General features: G+C 46.5%; 1 protein-coding gene and 1 long non-coding RNA gene across 11 annotated transcripts in view; one reads left to right on the top strand and one right to left on the bottom strand.

Moving 5' to 3' along the window:
• Positions 1-2,129: 2,129 nt before the first annotated feature.
• The window catches only part of LOC310709386 (membrane cofactor protein-like), a 41,440-nt gene continuing 21,941 nt past the window's right edge, over positions 2,130-21,628 (bottom strand). For 3 of the 10 annotated variants that reach the window (XM_083508987.1, XM_083508991.1, XM_083508986.1), the window contains 4 exons: positions 18,314-18,505; positions 16,512-16,538; positions 15,690-15,753; positions 14,985-15,030 (listed from right to left, as the gene is read on the bottom strand). In XM_083508987.1, the coding sequence (XP_083365113.1) occupies positions 15,000-15,030; positions 15,690-15,753; positions 16,512-16,538; positions 18,314-18,505 (314 nt within the window). In that variant the 3' untranslated portion in view covers positions 14,985-14,999. Of the gene's footprint in view, positions 2,281-3,479; positions 3,999-13,697; positions 15,031-15,689; positions 15,754-16,511; positions 16,539-18,313; positions 18,506-21,628 lie in introns of those variants that run through there. The other 7 variants (XM_083508992.1, XM_083508994.1, XM_083508988.1 and 4 more) reach the window with 6 other exon arrangements.
• On the top strand, positions 5,456-15,760 carry LOC310709449. Its single transcript, XR_014527518.1, has 2 exons — positions 5,456-5,641; positions 15,681-15,760. It is a non-coding gene; the product is annotated as an uncharacterized lncRNA (long non-coding RNA).

Raw genomic sequence — 21,628 nt, forward strand, 5'->3', positions numbered from 1 at the left:
CAGAATTGTTATGTATTGCAACAGAAATCTATTACACCATAGCCATATACAACCAGGATTGTCAAAGCGCTGCATTTCCCCCATATCCTGCAGAAATAATTTCTCAGATAATTCAACACAAACTGCTTTCCTCTCTCCCAGCCAAGCCTTTCCTCATTTGAATGTAAGCACAGTTGGAATAAAAAAAGAGACAGTGTGCTGTTAGCCTATGGGATGTTTATGTAGTGGAAGCAACATAGAGAGAAGGGGTAGACAGAGCTGGGTGGACTTGACTCAAGCTTGTTCTCTAGAAAACAGTAGAAGCAACAGAAAGTACAGAGTTTGCAGGAAATACAGTTGTACTAGGAGGTGCTGTAAACAGGACTATGTATCAACAGAAACAGATGTGGGCTTCTTTAAAGAAAGTCCCTAAATCCATAACAATTATTACTGCCTACATAAATATTTGATGCAATGATGTATAATTAGTGGCTGGCTGACTGTTGCTATCCACTTTTAATTGCTACCTCTCCCAGATGTAACAGGAAATTGTGGCTTTAACAAAGCATGATTTGACAAAGTCAGTATGCAACAAAGCGAAGATGAAGTAGGGAAGTGAGCAGGTATTATGCACATTCTAAATTTAACAAACCATGATTTATTTAGCTGGGATAGTTACATCTGAATTTGCCTGAATTTCCCTATATCTGAACCTTTGTTTTCTTCAGCACGCTCAGATTTTGGAGACTTCCAGGACCTGTCCTTTTTTACTTGTTATTCGGTAAAGTATCATAAACATTGATGGAAACATTGATGGTGTTACTTAAATAATAATTTTAAAGTTTTAATTTGAGGATTAAGTTTACTAGCCAACCAGATGGCAACACATGACTTTTAAACACGTAGCATGGAAGTGTATCTAAGCAACTGCATACAGGTCTTGATATCCGAACACTATGTTTTCTCATAAAATTGTTTGTTAGGTAAGCATTTACATGAGTTGACGATTTCCATTGATTGCTATGAGGAAATTGTTAGTGTGTTCCCAACCATGGAAATATGACCCCAAAATGATGAAAAAACCTGGGAAAACCCTCTGAAACATCGAAAAAGGCAAACAAGGAAGGCAAAAATGCTATTACAGTGGTACCTCGGTTTAAGAACAGCCCTATTTACGAACAATTCGATTTAGGAACTCTGCAAAACCAGAAGTAGTGTCCTGGTTTGCGAACTTTACCTCGGTCTAAGAATGGAATCCGAATGGTAGAAGGGCACTGGCGGCGGGAGGCCTCATTAGGGAAAGCGCACCTCGGTTTAAGAACGGTTTCGGTTTAAGAACGGACTTCCAGAACAGATTAAGTTCGTAAACCGAGGTAGCACTGTATCTAATCTCTCCATACACAACCACCCCAATGGTTTCTTGAGAAACAGCTGCCATAGCCCGGCCACATGCAAAACCCCAAAAGCTTATTTAAGACTGCTTATTTGTTTAAAATAGCACACACAGGTTCGGCTGTTTATATACTGTATCTGAATATGTCTGAATATGTGAGGTTTGGGTACTAATTCTTTTCATATAACGTCATGAACTGGCAGGACAACGGGGAGGAGGAAGAGGATCATGGCAAGGGATATAGTTGTGACTGGTACACACCAGGGCAAGCTGGGGGTGGAGGAGAGGTTGGGGGCATAGAAAGTACTCACGGGGTGACAGAGGTCAACGATGTGATGGGAGTCCAGCACAGGAACCAGAGGAGCAGGACCCATTACCCAGAGCCAGAGCAGCCCCCATCTCCATGAACGTGATGGGCTCTGAGGCGTAAGGAAGAGGAGCAGGTACACTCCAGGAGGCTGAGACAGACAAGGGCACACAGCTCAGCTCATTAGCTGGCCAGGTGGGGTGCATTAGCTCTGGGAGGAGGTGTGTGATTCCTCAGCAGGAGTAGCTCTTAGGACAGGTGAGGGTCACATGCCCCAATCAAGCCCAAATGCAGAATTCAATGGTGAGATTGGGGGGCAGGACTAGAAATAGTTGGCTGTGCCTATCATTGGCTCCAACTCCACCTACTGTTGATTTCCCTGCCTACTGTTCCATGAGTACCAGTCGCCACTAGGTACAGAATCTATTTTTAAAAATGAGATTTATGATCTTATATTCATGTATATGCTTTATTTCTTGTAAATTAATATATAATACAAATTCAACTTTAAAGTCTTTGATTCATGTAAGTGTATAATTATCTTCAGAAATTTACAATTTATCCCTTGTAGCTTTTAGGAAGTGCTCGTTTAATCAAGTGCCTGAAAAGAAAAGAAAACCAATCTCAAATACGAAATATCATTATACAGCGTTTGTAACTTTCTAAAATGAAAGCCATGAAAGTCTTTCTAACAGAAGCCATCAAAGTCTTTGAAAGAAGCAGCTGAACATCAACAAAACCCATTATGATTTACCTGTCATTTAAAACAGACAGACAACTAAAACATCTGTCTGGGCATACACAGTAAGCCAGTAACTTGTGTGCATTCAGCTTTACGTGCATGGCAAAAAAATATTTACAAAATTTAAAGGGGGCAGGTTCTGGAGGAGCACTAAGATGTCTCAGATAGTCTAGAGCAGGGGGTTTTTATAGCCAGAACTCAACAGAATTCAGTTCTGGAACCTCTCACGTGGGTGCCATTGCCATTCTAAGAGAACGAGGGAGGTGTTCGTGGTGAATTCCAGCGCCATTTTTTCTAGCAAAATAGTACTGGTCTAGAGAGATCCTAGAGATGAAATAAAATACAAAATTTGAAAGGGAAAGTACTGTATAGAGAGAAGAGAAAATAAAACAGAATAAAGTTTGGTTTTTTATAAAGAGGAATGGGGGAAGGGTGATAAAGTTTCAAAGATGCAACCACTGCAGTGGCCAAGAAGGAACTGAGGGGGATGGGAGCATGCTGCTTGAGAATACATCATGTGGAATGGAAGCAGACCTACCAAAATGTTTTTAAGAGCCCAACTTTCCCCCAAACTGGTCTCCTCCTGACTCTTTGATGCCAACTCTGATCAGCCCTAGCCAGCACAACCAAGGGTCATGAAATAGGGACTTGCAGTCCAAAGCATCTGAAAGGTACCTGCTCTAGAAGGTTCTTAGTACTGCTCTGGGCACAGAACCCACACAATGGACTGTATAGAGACTACAAAGAACTCTAAGTACAGATGCTGAGGACAAGCAATAAGGGATGCCTACCATTCTAAAACTGGTTGTGAGCTGGCTGCTTCTAATAACAAAATGCCACACTTAATGGATCTCAGTTTGAACCACAAATGAAGTTCTTCTGTCCCTATCTAGGACTGTAAGCAAAGAACATATTTTTTTCAATTTTATGAAATATTTTTGTGAAGTAGTTCCTCATTTTAAGTATCAGGTGAATTAAAGTATCAAAAAATATTTGAGGTTGGAAGTTTGCCAGGAATTGGTATATTTTCCAGTATCTAGAAACATTTTCTTGCTTACCAATGAAGATCATTTGGCAGATTTGGGCAAGCATCTATTTTTCAGCTATCTCCCAGGGCTGTTGCGAGGCCAAGATGGCGAAGTGAATTCTTTGGAGCAACTTTAACTTCAAAATATGAATACAGTAAGCACATATGATGTCATTCATAGTAATTTATAGGAGAACTGAAACATAATTTACAGTGAAATCTTATTGTTTTAGATCAGGAGAATCAAACATAGTGCCCTCCTGATGTTGTTGGACTAGAGCTTCCATAAGTCCCAGGCAGCACAGGCAGTAGTCATAAACAGAGCTGGCCTGCCCATGAGGCAGGGTGAAGTGGCTGTGTCAGGTGGAAGAAGCACAAGAGGTGGTGTCCCAACACTGGCAGAACAGTCGGGAGCACTCCAGCATGCTGCATTGCAGCTTCTCTCCCCAGTCCCCAAGCATCAAGCCCTTGCAGACTTGCTCCCATTTTTGCTGAGTTTGGTGAGAGTGGAGGGCATTCTGGTGTGTCGCTTCACTTTTCTTCCTCACCCCTGGAAAAGAAAAGCGACAAAACCTTGTGGAATGAGTTCAGCATGAGCGGGGGTGGGGTGAGAGCATTACAGTGTGCAGCAGAAGTGGGGAGGGGGTGGCAAGGGGCACAGAAAAGCACATTCTGTTTTTGTCCCAGGTGGTGAAATGGGATAGGCCACCCCTGGTCATAAATGACAGTAGTTGTAGTCCAACAATCTGAAGGGCACCATGTTAGCAACCCATTTCAGCTTTTCAGAGAAGACTGATTAAGCCTTCTGCTTCTCTGCAACGTATCTCTGGCCCCAGCACATACTTTGGGGGCCATTTTAAATCAGAGCAGTGGTGAGCAAAGGAGCACTCTTCTTGCTTCTCAATAATCCCCTTCTGAAGTAGCCGTTGGGACTGTGCTAATAAGCACCTGCATATAGGCTTTAGTCTGGCCCATATTCTTCTACTTGAAGCAAATATCTACTCTAACTTATAGTTGTGTTTATAGAATTTTCACATTCATTACTAAAATGTTGAAAAGTGGAATCTGAAATAGGCACTTTCCTGTAACTGTGTATATTATAGGCACAGGTTTGCGGGACATTGCAGTTTACTGTGTGAACTGTCATACCACACAAGCATCACCCTATTTATGCACATTTCACTCATGCCCAACCACGTATACATGCAATGCCAGGAAATAATTAAATAAAAAGATTTAAACCACAAAAAGGGCAGAAACGGCCAGAAAAGAGTGGGAAAACTGCAAAAATGGTGCAAGAAAGAGTGGGGAGATGGCTAGCAATCCCAGGTGCCTTTGCACCAACCTTTGAGGCCTGTAGAGAGCTGGAGTTTGAGAAAGGAGGATAGGAAGGAGCGATTGTGGTGGAGTCTAGAGGGTGTTTACAGGCTTTTTATATGGTGTTCCCCACTATACGTCATTTCATATATACATGTGGCACTCAGGAATGTAACCAGCGAGGTACCTGCATTTCTTTGCACGTTTATTTACTGAATGTGAGTGCGGAAATGCAGCATTAGCTAAAGATTAGCAAAAAGAATTTTGGCTTTAACACAATTTAAATTTAAATTCAGACACATGTTAAAAGATGGGAAGTAGATCAGATCACAAATACAATTATTATTTGATTTTTAAGATAAATATGGCCCTAAATTCGGTATCTTGCAGTTTTTGAATGTGCTGTTGCATCGTATGTCCCTTTATTGCTTTTTCTCATTAAAAATATATATGTAGGAGAACATATCTTCCAGAGACCATATGCTGAGTTCATAGAGATGAGGGAGCCATACACAGTTATTATGGGATGCAGCACTATGGAAGCCTACTAATACTGATGTGGTGGCCTTTGCTGACCACCCTAAATAGAATACTGCCTCTCTCATTTAACACATAAGTAAAGGGTGATAGGGGTATTAAAGGTAAAAGAAAGGGAAGGAAAAGAAAGGGCAGAAATAAGCTGAGTCTACCTAGTACACTGATTTGCTTCTGAAGCTGCGGGGATGGCCCAATTTTCCTTGTATTGCTATCCTCTTGGGTGTTTCACTTGAAAGGTCATTGCTGAGTAGGTTAGGACTGGCCACTGCTACTTTACTCTTTGGCAGCAAACTAAGTTCTTTGGTAGCTGTTGTGCTCTGCTGCATCTCTCTGCTCTCTGTTGCGTGGACAGGCGGAGTCCCCAGATCCTGCACGGTCCCCCCGTCATGTGAATAACGACTCAAGACAACGTGCTATGGGATTAAATTGGCCACAACTTTATTAAATTTCAAATGTGGGTAGACCTTGGCTCAGGCATTGGGCGTTCTCCCTCCCCGGTCCCCAGCCGGCGACCTAGGGAGCATCAGGGTTATCCAGTTTGTGTGGGGGGGATGGGCCGGCTCTGGAGAACATATGTTCAAGCAGAGATGGCCGCCCCCGTAACGCCGCCGCCGCTGGAGGGAGCAATGACGACCTTTCGGTGTACGGCCAAAGCCTCCCTTCAGAAAACCCCTTTAACGGGGAACCCTGGTATCGCCGCCGCAAAAGGAAGATGGACAAAAGGATTCCGCCCAAGGCCTGATACCGCCAAAGTTGTGACGTTTTGCTACGGGAAAGGCGAAACCTGCCAATGCAGGGAAATTCCTTTCCGGCCCTTTAACAGCGACCTTAACGTAGCAGCGCCCGCATACCTGTGAAGAAAAGTTAACCTGCAAAACCTGTGAAGAAAAGTTAACCTGCAAAATAAGACCTTAACTGAGGGTGGGTAGGGTGGGAGAAGCTCTGGAGCCAAGTGAGGATTTCTAGGTAAGATCCTCCCTCTATTGTGTGGGCAGGTAATCCCTCCCCTACCTGGCCTGGTCTCCTTGGCAACTCTTCCCCCAGGTGGGATTGGACAACTGACTGAGGTAGGTGGAGACCTCCAGGTATCCCACCTGAGGGAAGGCAAAGCCAAGCCTATGCTGTTGGAGCCGCTCCAGATCTAGGGGCTGCACGCGTCCACGCAAAGGGCGCCCCCCGTTTTAAGCGGGGAGCGGTCATTGCGTGGACAGGCGGAGTCCCCAGATCCTGCACGGTCCCCCCGTCATGTGAATAACGACTCAAGACAACGTGCTATGGGATTAAATTGGCCACAACTTTATTAAATTTCAAATGTGGGTAGACCTTGGCTCAGGCATTGGGCGTTCTCCCTCCCCGGTCCCCAGCCGGGGACCTAGGGAGCATCAGGGTTATCCAGTTTGTGTGGGGGGGATGGGCCGGCTCTGGAGAACATATGTTCAAGCAGAGATGGCCGCCCCCGTAACGCCGCCGCCGCTGGAGGGAGCAATGACGACCTTTCGGTGTACGGCCAAAGCCTCCCTTCAGAAAACCCCTTTAACGGGGAACCCTGGTATCGCCGCCGCAAAAGGAAGATGGACAAAAGGATTCCGCCCAAGGCCTGATACCGCCACCCGAGACCGCAATTGCGGTCTCGCCGCCAAGACTACCAACATCTGAAAGACGCCTTTGCCATCCTCCACCAATCAATCAGGCCATGCCTGATGTCGCTCAGCCAACGCTCGTTACCAAGGTCCGATAGGTGCATGCCATCGGGCTGAAATAGCTCCTGCATGTAAACTTTAATGTTGGGGTGTTTCACGACCCGACCTCCCATGCGAGTGGTTGCAGAGCGCACTGCCCTATTGATTTTTTCCACAGTGTAATTAAGTCTAGTGGGTTTGATGTTGTCACGCCAATGCAAGCGTGGTAGAGGTTCGTACCAGAAAATCGTGATATTGGTGTGAGTGGGGTGTACGCTTTCCAGGTCTGCGATCGCTGTTTTGATCAAAATTATGCTTTTACGCACGACCAAGTCATTTTCGCAGTGGTGGAGCACAACCGCGCTTGGCGGGTGGCGGAACGCAAGTTCGTGACGCAACCGAGGGAGCAGGGCATCCCACCACGGAACGCAAGTTCGTGACGCAACCAAGGGAGCAGGGGATCCCAATGCCTTCCCCATTGATCAAAATTATGCTTTTACGCACGACCAAGTCATTTTTGCAGAGGTGGAGCACAACCGCGCTTGGCGGGTGGCGGAACGCAAGTTCGTGACGCAACCGAGGGAGCAGGGCATCCCACTGTGGAACGCAAGTTCGTGACGCGACCGAGGGAGCAGGGCATCCCACTGTGGAACGCAAGTTCGTGACGCGACCGAGGGAGCAGGGCATCCCACCACGGAACGCAAGTTCATGACGCAACCAAGGGAGCAGGGGATCCCAACGCCTTCCCCGTTGTCCGAACCAGGCAATGGAGATCTTTGGCTGCAGACCCAGATGTTCTCCGCCTGGACCAGTGGTGGCATGGATGGCCGCCCAATGCACTATGCTGTGGCCGAAGATCCACACGTTTGGGGGTTGAGCCTGAAAGAAAGGATTATATGGTATCTGTCAGTGTCTGCTGGTTGTATCTAATGTAGCCTTTGAAGGCAGCTGAATGCCACCGCCCCATTGCTTTTTGTGTTCTGCCGGGAGGCCGCTTGCAGCTGCCGTGGTTGCTGCACCGATACGAAAGGAATGCGCAGAAAATTGTGCCGGGTCGCCTACACAAGCATGGATGGCCTTACGCAATATTGAGACAAATTGGCAACGGGTCATGGGGCGGCCTGATGCATGAGTGGGAGGGCCTGGTCCTGGAGGACGTACCTTCCGGAATTTGCGTGTCCGCGACCGGGCATGGTCCAGTGCGTGGGGAGGGGGCTCAGATTTTGACTTGTAGCATGCGCCTGTCAGGGTTGATATCAGCCACAGACAAGCCCCTGCGGTGAGATGACAATGTGCCCCCAACGCACTCTCCGATACGGAGCGCACCAAGGAAGGCCAGGGAGAAGGCCGCCTTGAATAGCCTAACCTCATAGTTGGACCAGCAGATACTGGGGACCGCATCCGATATCAGCCGGAGGATCTCAATGGTTACTGTCCTCCTCTTATCTGGAATGGGCGGGTGGGAGTGACGCCACCCTACAAAGCTTCCTTACGTGGAAATTGTTACAGGGGTCTGGGAGCCAAAAACAGTTCCTGAAGTATGAGAAAGCAGCCTTGTGCAGGCTGATTGTCTTAAAGGGGCCATGCCTCTACGCTTTAGGTGAACTATTAGAACATCATACTCCTTAGCTGCACGTCTGCATCGTAAACCAAACTTATCTCTGAAGCCCTCGAATTGGGACCATGCTCTGGTGTAGGATTGCAATGTTGATGGTGCAAGGGGGCTCAGTATCCCTGCTGTCACTTCTCTCGACCGAGTTCCCAGAGGTCCTCCGGAAAGGCCTCTGGGAGTTGATCGGCCTCGGGTGCTAGGTCACCAAAACGCTCCATCTGAAAGCGAGACAGGGCATCTGCAATGTCGTTATTGAGGCCCGGGATGAACCGCGTGGAAAAGGTGATGTTACCTTTCAGACATTCCAGCACGAAGAGACGGAGCACGCGAATTACCCTGTTGGATTTTGCAGATTGCTTCGCAATGATTCTTACCACCGCCTGGTTGTCCGACCAGAAGCACACCCTGGTGTCCTTGAGAAGGTCCCCCAAACCCGGAGAGCCACTAGGATTGGGAAGAACTCAAGAAAAGTTAAATCGTGTGTAATGCCCTCCGCGTGCCAAGATGTCGGCCAAGGCTGCGCACGCCAGTGACCCCTGAGGTAGACACCAAAGCCAGAGCGACCAGAGGCGTCAGAGTGCACCTGTAGCTGCTCCTTAAGCAGCAGCCAATCTCGCCAAAAGGATACCCCATTGTAACTTTTCAGGAAGGTCAGCCATATTTTGAGGTCCTCCCTATTTTGAGGTATGAGTGACCCTGATGTGGTGGTGGGGGGGCAACACCGCCAGCCGTGAGACGGGCTGGCGTGTGCAAAAGGCGCGACTGGATGAGATAACCCTGCCTTCAAAATAGAGGTGTCCTAAGAGTGTCTGGACCTGACGCAACGTGGTCGTTTTCTGGGCCATCGTGGTTCCCTCAACGTGGCGAGTTCGGCCAGGGGCAGGCGAGAGGTTTGGCTGACAGAATCCAGTTCAATACCCAGATATGATTTGAAACCTAGCAGCCAGAAGTCCCTGGGGTGGACTGGTAACAAACGGAAGGCCGATTCGATGTCACATTTTGCCATGAGCGCGCCCGAGCCGCACTCCCTAACCAGCCTGATTGCCTGATCAAGAGATGCATATTTGACTGAGCATTGTTCTTGAGGATTGGCATCATTTACTGACCCACCCTTTGGGTAAGAAAGGTTGTGTATTAATCGAAACTCGCCTGGGGCCTTCTTAGGCACGATACCTGGTGGAGACACTATGAGGGTGGGAAATGGAGGTTCTGAGAAGGGACCTGCCACTCGCCCCAGCAAACGTTCTTTGGTGATCTTCTACTCAGCAATGTGTGGCATATCTCGGACAGACTTTTGGTTGGGGGGATTGGTGCATGAAGGGGTGACTACCACTGGGATGTGGAAACCTTCCCTAGAGCCCTCCTCAATGTATTTTGCTGCCTCTTTATTGGGTACTGGAGTAAAAAGGCAGCATTGCTGATATAGATACAGGTGAGAGGGCTAGGGAAAGGAGAACACTATTTGCGGGCATTGTTTTTGCTTTGCTGTGTGCCAGAGGATCCTGTAGAGGCTCCGGCCTCTCTTTTGTCTTGAGATGTGCCTGCGCCTGATCCGCGGGAGCCTTGAAAAAACTTCTACCCCCCCCCAAAAAAAACATTTTGTGGTGGGGTGAGATCCACTACAGCGCTCGCATTCATGAGCAAATCGGCATTTTTCTCTGAAGCAGGAACCGTTGTTATACTCCCAGCAAGATCTCTTGGGGGCCTTGGATTGGTATTTGGACTGTTTCACATTGTCAGACCCTTTCTTGAAGAATGGGGCAACCAACTCAGACCACACGTCATCATCTTCGATATCCCATCTAGCTGTGTCGTCCCCTGCCGCCCGCTCCCTGAATGCCTGGTCATAGGCAAGTGCCGCCTCCCTCCCCATACATGGCTTCAGCCTTTAGGATGATAAGTTGGTAGTTGGTCAGGTGCCAACCCCTGTCAGGGTAACTAGCGACTATAATACCCATGTAAGTGGTGTATGCAGTGAGCCAATTACGAAAGGTACGCTCAACACTCACTTTTTTATCTTTTTTCCTCTGCTTGGCGGATTTAGATTTTAGGCATGTCGAAGAGGCAAGGGATAGCAGATCAAACAAATCCACAAACTCCCCATTAAGGATGCGTTCCCGCAACTTCTCGCGCAGGCGAAGGCCTGGGGGCTGGTCAGTTCTTTGAAGTTGGATTTCCTAATGCTACCTCTGGAGTCAATGCCCTCCTCGCCACACAGCGCAGTAGCACCATGTTCACACCTGTGCCTCCGGTTGCGGCACCGCCAGACCCAGTGCGGCAGCCCTGGGGCGTGGGGGCCTATAACCCAATAGCCTTTGATGCTCCCCCCCCCGTGTATTATCAGTGGAGCTGGACCTACCTGAGGAACTAGGTGATCCAGAAGAGTCCCTCTTGGACTTGTGGCCCCTCCTCCTGGATTTGCGGTGTTTCCTCCCGTGATGACGCAATCTGTGCGACTCAGGGATGATGAGCGTGATCCGCCTTCCAGGACACGGCAGTCAGCGGAGCTGCTACTGCGCCCTCGCCTGCGGCTGTGAGGTGACCCAGAGCGTCCTGTGCGCGAATCCCGCTGCTCCAGGCGGCGCCTCAGCCGGGCAATGGTCCTATCCTTGCTGTCTCCACACACCGGGTGCGAGGGACTGCTACTAAGGCAGGAGTGGGTAGAGGGGGAGCTCTCTGTACATCTCGGCTTGGCAGCCGATCCCTTGCCGGCGCGACTCGCCATGGCTAGTGGGCTTATGGACCCAAAAGACCCTCTAGGTGCTGCTGCCCTCTTGGGCGCGGTCTTCTTGGGCTGCTCCTCCCTGGTCGCACGCGCCTTACGCTGTCCAGTGGCCTGTCTCTGGGCAGGCTTGGTGGACGCGCCCCTTACAGTGCCCCTTCTAATGTGGGGCGGAGAAGCAACCTGACGCTTTGGTGGCATGGTGTGGGGCTAATAGAGTAGGGTATGCTAGGGAATCCGTAGAACAAGGGGGGGGCAACGATTGGTAGAAAAATGCCCGCTATCACTTTGCAAACACACACTAGTGATAAAGGTAAGGGTTCAAATAATGGGAGGGGAGGAGATAAGGTAAGGACTGAGTCGCAGCAGGGATCGCTACTAAAGGCTGCAAAATAAAACAAGTAATAGTTTAGAAAATCACTGCACAGATTTCAGTTGAGGTCCATGGGCAGTCTCCCCTCGTCGATAATGAGCGCGATGCCTGCTGTCCACTGCACCTGCTGGCAAGCTATGATAGTGAGATGTAAAACCAATACGTACCTGATGAGGCCATAGGTGCGTCTGAGGACCACCGAAGCATGACCGCCCCTGCAGCCAGATCCAGGATGGCCGCCGCCATGTAGCCACCGGCGCAATGGCTGCTGCCATGCAATCGCTATTGAAATGGCTGCAGACTTGGGGCCACCACTAAGCAGGCCCCGCCACGGTTTATGGGGGTGTGGGGCAAGCAGAGGCACACACTGTCCCCCGGGGCCATCTGGGGGGGGGGAGGTGGGTATGCCCACTGGCTGCAGAGGTCGCCCCCTGCCGCCCAGGGGAGGTTCCAGGGTTGCCAGAGGCCTGGTGTAGGCCATACGAGGCGGCAGGGCCTCCCTGCGGCCTTAAAGGCTGACCAAAGGTGGGGGAAGGCCATGCGGTGTGGCCCGCGGCCCCCCCACGGAATGGGGGTGGCAGGAAGGCCCCCGCCGCCCAGGGGAGGCTCCAAAGCCGCTGTAGGCCCAGCTAGGCCGCACTATTCAGCAGAGCCTTTCCGAGGCCCGGTTAGGCCTCCTAGAGCCGGGGAGGGCACGGGCCGCATCCCGCGCCCCCACCCCGGCGATTGTGCGTGTGGCGGGAAGGCCCCCGCCGCCCAGGAGAAGCTCCAGGGCCGTCGGAGGCCCGGCTAGTCCGCAAAATGCGGCAAGGCCTCGCCGAGGCCCAGCCAGGCCTCCCCGCGGCCCAGGCAGCCCTCCGGAGCCGGGGGAGGCCGCGTGGCGGGGCCCGCGGCCCCCCCCAGCGATCGCGGGGGCGGCGGGAAGGCCCCCGCCGCCCAGGAAAGGCCCCAGGGCCGCCGGAGGCCCGGCTAGGCCGCAAAATGCGGCAAGGCCTCGCCGAGGCCCAGCCAGGCCTCCCTGCGGCCCAGGCAGCCCTCCGGAGCCGGGGGAGGCCGCGTGGCGGGGCCCGCGGCCCCCCCCCAGCGATCGCGGGGGCGGCGGGAAGGCCCCCGCCGCCCAGGAGAGGTTCCAGGGCCACCGGAGGCCCGACTAGGCCGCAAAATGCGGCAAGGCCTCGCCGAGGCCCAGCCAGGCCTCCCTGCGGCCCAGGCAGCCCTCCAGAGCCGGGGGAGGCCGCGTGGCGGGGCCCGCGGCCCCCCCCCGGCGATCACGGGGGCGGCAGGAAGGCCCCCGCCGCCCGGGGGAGGCTCCAGGGCTGGGGGACGCGGAGGAGCCCCCCCGAGGCCTAGTAAGGCCTCACGAACCCCGCGGGCCTCCCTGCGGCCTAAAAAAGGCCGTCTGGGGGCCACCAAGGCCCTGGGAGGTGACCAGGGACCCCCCTCCACCACCCGCCGCACCCCAGGGCCGCCAGGCCTGGCGGGGGAAGGGAAGGGGCCGCGCGTGGCGTTGCCTCCCCCCCCGCGGCCCACACGCCCCCGCAGGTGACGGGGGGCAGCTAGAGGGGCCCCCGTGCCACCACCCAACACCCTGGTGCATCAGGGCCCACCTAAGGAAAAGGATCCCCTTTTGAAGGGGTATCCTGAAGTCCATTACCCCCCCCCCGTTATCCCTTGGGATCCCTCTAGTGGGGGGGGGGGCAAAGGCCCCAGGCTTACCTTTTGGAGCGAGGAAGTCCAGCAGAAGCTCTGGAGCCAAGTGAGGATTTCTAGGTAAGATCCTCCCTCTATTGTGTGGGCAGGTAATCCCTCCCCTACCTGGCCTGGTCTCCTTGGCAACTCTTCCCCCAGGTGGGATTGGACAACTGACTGAGGTAGGTGGAGACCTCCAGGTATCCCACCTGAGGGAAGGCAAAGCCAAGCCTATGCTGTTGGAGCCGCTCCAGATCTAGGGGCTGCACGCGTCCACGCAAAGGGCGCCCCCCGTTTTAAGCGGGGAGCGGTCATTCTTGCCCTGTCAGAGAATGGAAGTATGGTCAACCCACTCTTTCAGCTAACCAATCTAGGCCTCTCCACCTCTCTAGGCTCAATGGAGAGCTCCACCTATATACTTGTTCCATGTCTCAGGGGGGTCATCTGTATGGAAGTATATCACTACTGGTGAGGCGACCAAAACTGCAGCAAGGTACCAAACAAGGTGCAAAACCTATATCATTCTATATAAATTGGTGGGAATGGATTGGAACCAAAACCAACCCAATCCACCACACCATAATATATAAACCACAATATCATTGCAGACAGAATACTATTTTTAATTTTAAAAGATGCTGCATTTATCTTTGAAAAGTAATTACAGAAAATAGGCTTCCTTCTCCCTCATGGAAGTGTTTGTGGATGTACAAGGCCTTCTTTTCACTGTAACCCCCTGCCCATTTATCTAAGAGCAGGTCCCATTGGACTCAATGCGATTTACTTCTGAGTAGACATGTGCAGGATTGCACAGTTAATCACAATAGCCAGTAGATTGGTTTTTTTCACTATTAGATCTCAAGACCCAGTGATGGGGCTCTGCTGGAGATGTTAGCATATGGACAGGCAGACATAATGATGTTTCAGGTATCTGGAGACAACAAGCTTTAACAGAAGCCATGAAAGGCTTTAAAAGAAGTACTAGCAATTGAACCTGGAGGCAATGCAGTTTGTGAAACACTAACATAATATGACCACAACACTTAATCCCAGTTTGCAATTTTGCAGCCCCAGATTGAACTAATTGCTGTTTCTGAATTGGCTTAATCTTAGTCCAATATATAATGCAGTACACAAGTATAAATCTGGAGCATGACCACATGTGTTGGAAAACATGAAATTGTAATCAAAAGGCAAGTATGGCATCCAGCAAGATGTCTCTTTATGTCGAACCTGTATAGAAGGTGGAACCAGTTCAATATTTATTATTAGATCTTGAAAGCTGCGTCCTTTAAGGAATTGATTGTGTGTATTGTGTCATAAGAAAAGGTTGTGGGCTTCTAGGAAGGCCACAACATGAGACAATACAGTATGGGATGGTGGGCTTCCCTCAAAGGCACTGGACTGCTGCCCAGTCATCTTAGATACACAAGGGTAGTAGCATAGGAGAGATGAGCTATCTTCCCTTTTTGGGGTTTTCCTGTTGTTATTCTGTCTCTCACAGCTACAATAAACCTACCATTAAAATTATGGACTGGTCATTTCTTCGTCAGAGGGCAAATGGGAAAATTTAGCAGGGGATCAAATACTTTCCCCCCTCACTGTAACTCCGAACAGCTTGGTTAAGATGTATAGAACAGAATCAGATATGTGCTGGAAATGTAAAGAAATGGAGGGAACATTTTTTCATATGTGGTGGATATGTAAAAAGGTAAAATAATATTGGGAGATGATCTACAGTGAGTTGAAAAAATGTTTAGAATAACTTTCCCAAAAAGATCGGAGTCCTTCCTGTTGGGAATAGTTCAGACAGAAATTCCTAGGTACCAGAAAAAATTATTAATGTATGCAACAATGGCGGCTTAAGTTTTGTTAGCCCCAAAATAGAAAGCGACGGAGGTCCCAGGCAAGGAGGATTGGCAACTTAAGATGTTAGAATACGCAGAACTAGCAGGTTTAACACATAGAATAAGAGAGCAAGAAGAACATGTATTCAAAGAAGAGTGCAAAATATTTATTGAGTATATGGAAGTAATTGTATACAGCTGAAAACACTGGCAACATTAAGATAAATTCAAACGTGTAATGAATATTTGAGTGATGTAAGAGTGGAGAACTGGTTAAAATGGTTAAAGTAAAATGTGCAGGAATGATAGACAAGCAAAATGAACCATGGAAGGAGGAGGGAAGTCATTGGAGATAAAATAGTATGAAAATTTTTGTTTTGAGATGTAAAATTGAAAATTCAATAAAACAGAAAACAGAAACAGAAAACAGAAAATAAAAGAGTTTAGTAATAAGAGATGTTTTACCTTTTTAAGTAAAATTTCTGATAAACCATTTTGGTTCCAACAATCAATACAGGTAATAGGCACCCTAAAAGGGGGAAAAAACACACACACAAGAAAAATACACCATACTATCCTATTTAAAAAGGCTCATGAGAGGCCAAGAAAACTCATGCATAATTCAAAACCAGTTTTGAAAATGTCCTTCAAATGTTACTCAAAACATAATAACACCTATTGAATGTTAACAATAAAATGCGATGATTTGTCATTAGGTGACCATAAGTTACTTCAAGACAAAAAAAACACCAATTAGTATGGAGTAAAGGTTGGTGATTCACTGCCTACACTGCTATTTAGTACCAGAAATCATTTTAAATTATTACCAGTAAATACCGCGTGTGTGTTGTGTGTGACAATGTACTTGTAGATTTTGGACCCAAGGATGAGATTCATCAATTGATGAGCAAATATTTGAGCACCAGTGCTAAACTGATAAAATGTGGAAAATTTACAAAGCATCAATGGTGTGCACAATGTTCAGAGTCAATTCAACAAAAAGTAAATCCTGCCTAGCAAAGAAAAACGGGACAAACTTTTAGGGGCATGAGCTGATTTTTAATCCATGCCTAATTTTCCCTTTTGAAAACCAGGGGACTTAATTTAATAAGGAGAATTAAGCATGGACTTAACTCTCTCCAAAAAGTGAAACTTCAAAATGCTTATCTCTGACCGAGTATTTTTTGCTATTGGTAAAAAGCATCTGAAATTGTACAAAGCACTGGTATTTAAATATGTTTAATACATCTTCCTGTTTCTCCCATTCATTTTCAATAAATTACATACCAGCTATAATTACTCTCAGGAAAATACCTAGAAAAGAAGGGGAAATGGTTCTAATAAGCAAACTTCTCAGAAAAGAACATTGTAATACTATTCCTCGAAAGTCTACTCATTCAGACTGGCAGTCTCATAAGAAAGTACTGCAGCTCAAGGTGGATTTCACATCACAACTGGTTGATATGCTTCGCTTACTGCACATACTCTCATATATGACTTGGCCATTTTAAACTTTCTCCTATACTAATCTAGAAATCATACAGGTTTAAAAGAATAATCATTGACTTTATTTGACTCATTAATTCCAAATCTCTTTTTTCTTTTTTCCCTTTTTGCTAGGATTAGAATTTTCCTTTTACAATACTAAAGCTGCAAGTCTCATTTTAAAAATAAGTACCGTACTTACAAATCCTCACATTTCATGAAAACAGAGCTATACTCACATCCTCGAGCTGCTTAGAGGAAAGGTAGGAAATAAATGTAATAATAAAACAATGGTTTTAAACTCATGATGCACCAAAATACCTTAGTCTGTTTTAAGAAGCTGTGTGAAATTGGTTCTAGAAATGTGAAGGGGATAGCAACAGATACATATAAAATACTTGATTTTTCAGTTTAAACATGGTAGATAAATCACTCTAGGAATCAGATCTCAATGTGTCACAGAGGGTGCATGGGCACATACCTCTTTTTAAAACTATTCCCACTAAAATTAAAGAATCAACACTGAAACTTATTCATAGATGGCACTGGACTCCAATATGCCTACATTACATTGACAACTCCATTCCACCTGTATATTGGAGAGGTAATCAAATATTGGAGACCTTCATTCATCTTTGGTGTGTGTGCTCAAAGGTACAAGTTTTTGGTGATTTGTGTTCATGACCATATCTGAACTGCTACACTAGAAGGTTGAAATGAAAGTGGGTCTTAGATCCATAGAATTAAAGACTTGGAAGGGGCCACAAGGGTCATCTAGTCCAACCCTCTGCAATGCAGGAATCTTTTTGCCCAATGTGGGGCTCAAACCCGCAATCCTGAGATTAAGAGTCTTACAGTATGTTCTACCAAATGAGCTATCTCACAGGCATAGCTTTGCTTTCTCTTTTTCAAAGGCGAAACAAATATCTGTTATCTAAGTCACTTGTTTGTAATCTTCTGACTACTGTGCATGTGTAGAAGGACACAGAAGGCTGTTCATTTCGTAAATGGTGTGACAGAGTGTGGCATCTGGTGCTAATGGACAAGATCATACAAAAGTGTTAGCTAGATAGAAGGGAAACTACAAGCGACATGCTTGAAACAGATTGGTTTCAGTTTATTTCTTTTACTAGCTCCCAAACAGAAGTGCTCAAACCTACGGTATCTCACAGCTCCTTCTGGAGAGGTTCATTGGCCATCTTCTTCAATACATGTTTATATGATGAAAATATACTTGTATGTAACTGGCCATAAGGATTAAAACCAATGACTAATTTTGTTTGTTTTGTTTTGTTTGCTTTTCAATAAAAACAGTATTACAAAAAAGTAAAAAAGCTAGATGAGCAGGGACGTGGTGGGGTAGGTTCACCTATGAGGGAATGGTGAAAGAAATGGATTCTCCAGTCTCTCAGAATAAATAACCTTCTTCCTAGAGCATTATATCAAGTAGTAGAGGAGACTCTGAAGTGACTACAAAGAGGGCGAAGCTAATCCTTTAAATTTTGATGCACTACTGTGAGATAAACTGTCTAGATTTTGTACCTTTATGAAAGCATATATTTAAAAGAAGGCAGTCTCATATCAATGGAAAAATAAATACTTACTCAGATAACAATGTGGAATATTAGGCAACCATTTTTTCCCACCAATGTATTTAATCTTAGATGATCCTTTCAAAACAAAGCCAGCATAGCACTCAATAATAACTTCATCTCCAGGGTAATAGTATTCTTTTTTCCCTTGTTTTATTATTCCATTAGGGATATGGAGTTTAGCAGTGTCTGGGGATAATCTAACTGAAAACAAATAATGATCATAAACAATAAAGTAACACAAAAGTCCATATAGAAATAATATTTTCCAAAATCTTTCATACTTATACAACTTGATTTGCAAGATGCAGAATGTTCTGTACAAAATGTTAAGAAAACCCATTGATGTTATGTATAGATCTAGAAGGACCTTTTAAGCCTAAGAGTGTAAACAAAAATCATCATTCAGAAAAAAATAGTAGGAGGGCTCACCTCCCTACCCCTTTTCATTGCTTAGATAAAAAGCTGCCAAGCAGGCTCCACTCGAATTGGCCCTCTCCTCCACAATTTCTCCCTTCTCTAAGAGCAGGTCTGTCTGTTTCGCCAAAACTAATATCTGTGAAAAGGGGCAGGAAGGGGCATAATTGTTTCCAGGATGGCACCAGAGGTAATTCCATGCAGACTTCTTAGGGGAGGTACTGCAGAAAAAAATGCACACAATAGACACCTTGCATAAATCTTACAAATTTTCTTTCACGACTGCATGAGGCAAAAGTTACAAGGGTGGCTTTTTTACTCCTTTGTTATGCATCAATATGCTATCTATTGCTATTTTTCTAGAAAAAGAGGTGCCAGAACACACCATGAACACCTCCTTCATTGTCTTTGAAAGGCAATGGTGCCCACCTGAGAGAGGTCCTGGAACTGAGTTCTGGTGAGTTCCGGCTGGGGAAAAAAGCCCTGATGCTATCTGAGCCAGGGTGTTGAGATTTTTGATTCATCACCAAAGTAGCTTTGTTGCTGTTTCCTCCTGTGGTGTGGCTGGACTCTTAGGCCATGGTTGCAAAGCTGTGTGTGTGTGTGTGTGATGCATCAAAATATTGATTACAGTGGTACCTCTACTTATGTTCACCTCGGGTTACGTATCCTTCAGGATACACATGCGACGAACCTGGAAGTATTTTTCCGGGTTTCGCCACGCGTGCATGCACAGAAGCAGTCCCTCTGGTTGCAGAAACCTCGGGATCTGACTGGAATTCCAGAACGGATCCCATCCGCAACCAGAGGTACCACTGTACTAGTTTGTGGATCCTTAGGAGAGGCAAATGGTGTGTGTGTGTGTGTGTGTGTGTGTGTGTGTGTGTGAGAGAGAGAGAGAGAGAGGGGGGGGGGAGGGAGGGAGACCCAGCATCACCCTCTTTTTACTTGTCCCAACAATTCACAAGCTAGCTATTGAGTAAGACACACAGCATTCAGCTTTGCAACCATCCCAATCCTGTATTACAAGGAATGAGAGAATTCAACAGTTGCAGTTTACAGTTGACGCTACACTGGGCATTTTGTTACTTGAAATAACTATTATTTTTACTTTGTCCCATTGTTTCTAGTCTTTGCTTTGCAAATAAAGTAAAACAATGTACATTTAAATCCATCAATTAGTGCATTAATGCATTGCCTCTTCCACAAACATTTAGCACAATACTGTCAAATAAAGCAGCACTGTGTTAATATTAGTACAGTAGCACTATCATTTATTATTTATTTATCAAATTTATATCCCTCCTTTTCTCCTGAAAGGAACCCAGGTAGTAGCTTCCCTGCAAAGAAACCCAGAAGTAAATGAGATGAAATGCACTCTATATTAGAGAAAAGGCCTGTGGATTAAAATATATTATTCACTATTTCATTTTATTAAGGAGATAATGTTTTAATATTAGAACATTAGCAGGGGAAAGCAAACTATGAAATCATTCACTATAATGGGTTGTAGTCAATGCAGCACTAAGGTGAATGTTCCATCAGTGCAAGGATTTATCCTTGTGCAATTGACAGTTCTCCTGTTCCTCCAAGATCTGTTCTGTGGGTTTCACTATCTCTTTGGAGATATAGGAATGGTGCAAGCCATACATGGGAGGAGATGGGTGAAATCTCCTTCCAGTAGTATAAAAACTAGTTGACTACCACCCATTATATTTTCACTGCCCAAAGAATGCTAAATTGGGTGGTATATAAATATTATGAAAAAATGCATGCATGCATAAACATGTATATATACATAGAATATAACTGTATACCTGGAAGGAGTAGTTTTTCTCCCTTTTTGATAACACTAGAACTTATAACACTTAGAAGCTGTTCCAGTGAAGCTGAATGCTGGAGTATTCAGAACCTTATTCATATAAACTATGGAACTCGTCCGCCCCGCCCCCCCCCCGCCCCCAAGAGGCAGTGATGACCACCAACTTGGATGGCTTTAAAAGAGATTTAGACAAATTAATGGAAGATAAAATTATCAGCAGCTATTAGCCATGATGGATATGATCTGTCTCCACGGTCAGAGACTGTATACTTCTGAATACTTGTTGTTGGAAAGCTCACAAGAGGAGGGTGCTCTTGTGCTTGGCTGTCCTGGCTTGCATGCTTCCCATAGGCATCTGGTTGGTCACTGTAAGAATATGATGTTGGGGGGGTCTTTCACCTGCTCTAGCAGGATGTTCTTATATTTAGGTTTTTTAAAATTCAGCACAACTGATTGATACAGTTATGGTTTTGTAAAACCAGTGAAAATAAACCCTTTCTTCCTTTAGTATGCTATACACACACAAAGCAGAAGCCTGCCAATTTGTTCTCTGACAGCTGGATGTGGGACATCTTTTTCTCAAGCAATATAAACAGGAAAAGGATTTTATTCTTCATCAAATAAAATATACTCCTTCTAGTTGTTCTGAAACTACTTAATAAGGGGAAGGGATTTAAACCCAGGAAAAAAGAAAGAATGGTGGGATGTAAGAAATGAATAGCTTCAGGAGGTGTTCAGATAAGGTTTGGGTCCAGGTTGCCTATCTCTGATTTAGACAATTGGGAAACAGTATCTGTCTTGAGCATGGTATTAGAAGCAGAGTACCATCTAACCTACAGTTGCTGTGAAAAGGAAAACTCTGTGATGAGGATTAGAAAAAAGGATGAAAAATGAAACTGCCAGTTGCATGCCTTTATATAAATCTATGGTGCAACAACACTTTGAATATTGTGTACAGCTCTGCTTACTGCAATGCAAAAAGCAGTACTGTAGAGGTGGAAATGATGCAGAAAAGGAAAAGGAAATTTATGAATGGACTGGAGCAACTCTTTGTGGAAAGGGTATAATATTTAGGGCATTTTAATTAG

Source organism: Podarcis liolepis (assembly GCF_965112155.1).
Source record: "Podarcis liolepis genome assembly, chromosome: 6".
In the NCBI taxonomy this organism is placed as follows: domain Eukaryota; kingdom Metazoa; phylum Chordata; class Lepidosauria; order Squamata; family Lacertidae; genus Podarcis; species Podarcis liolepis.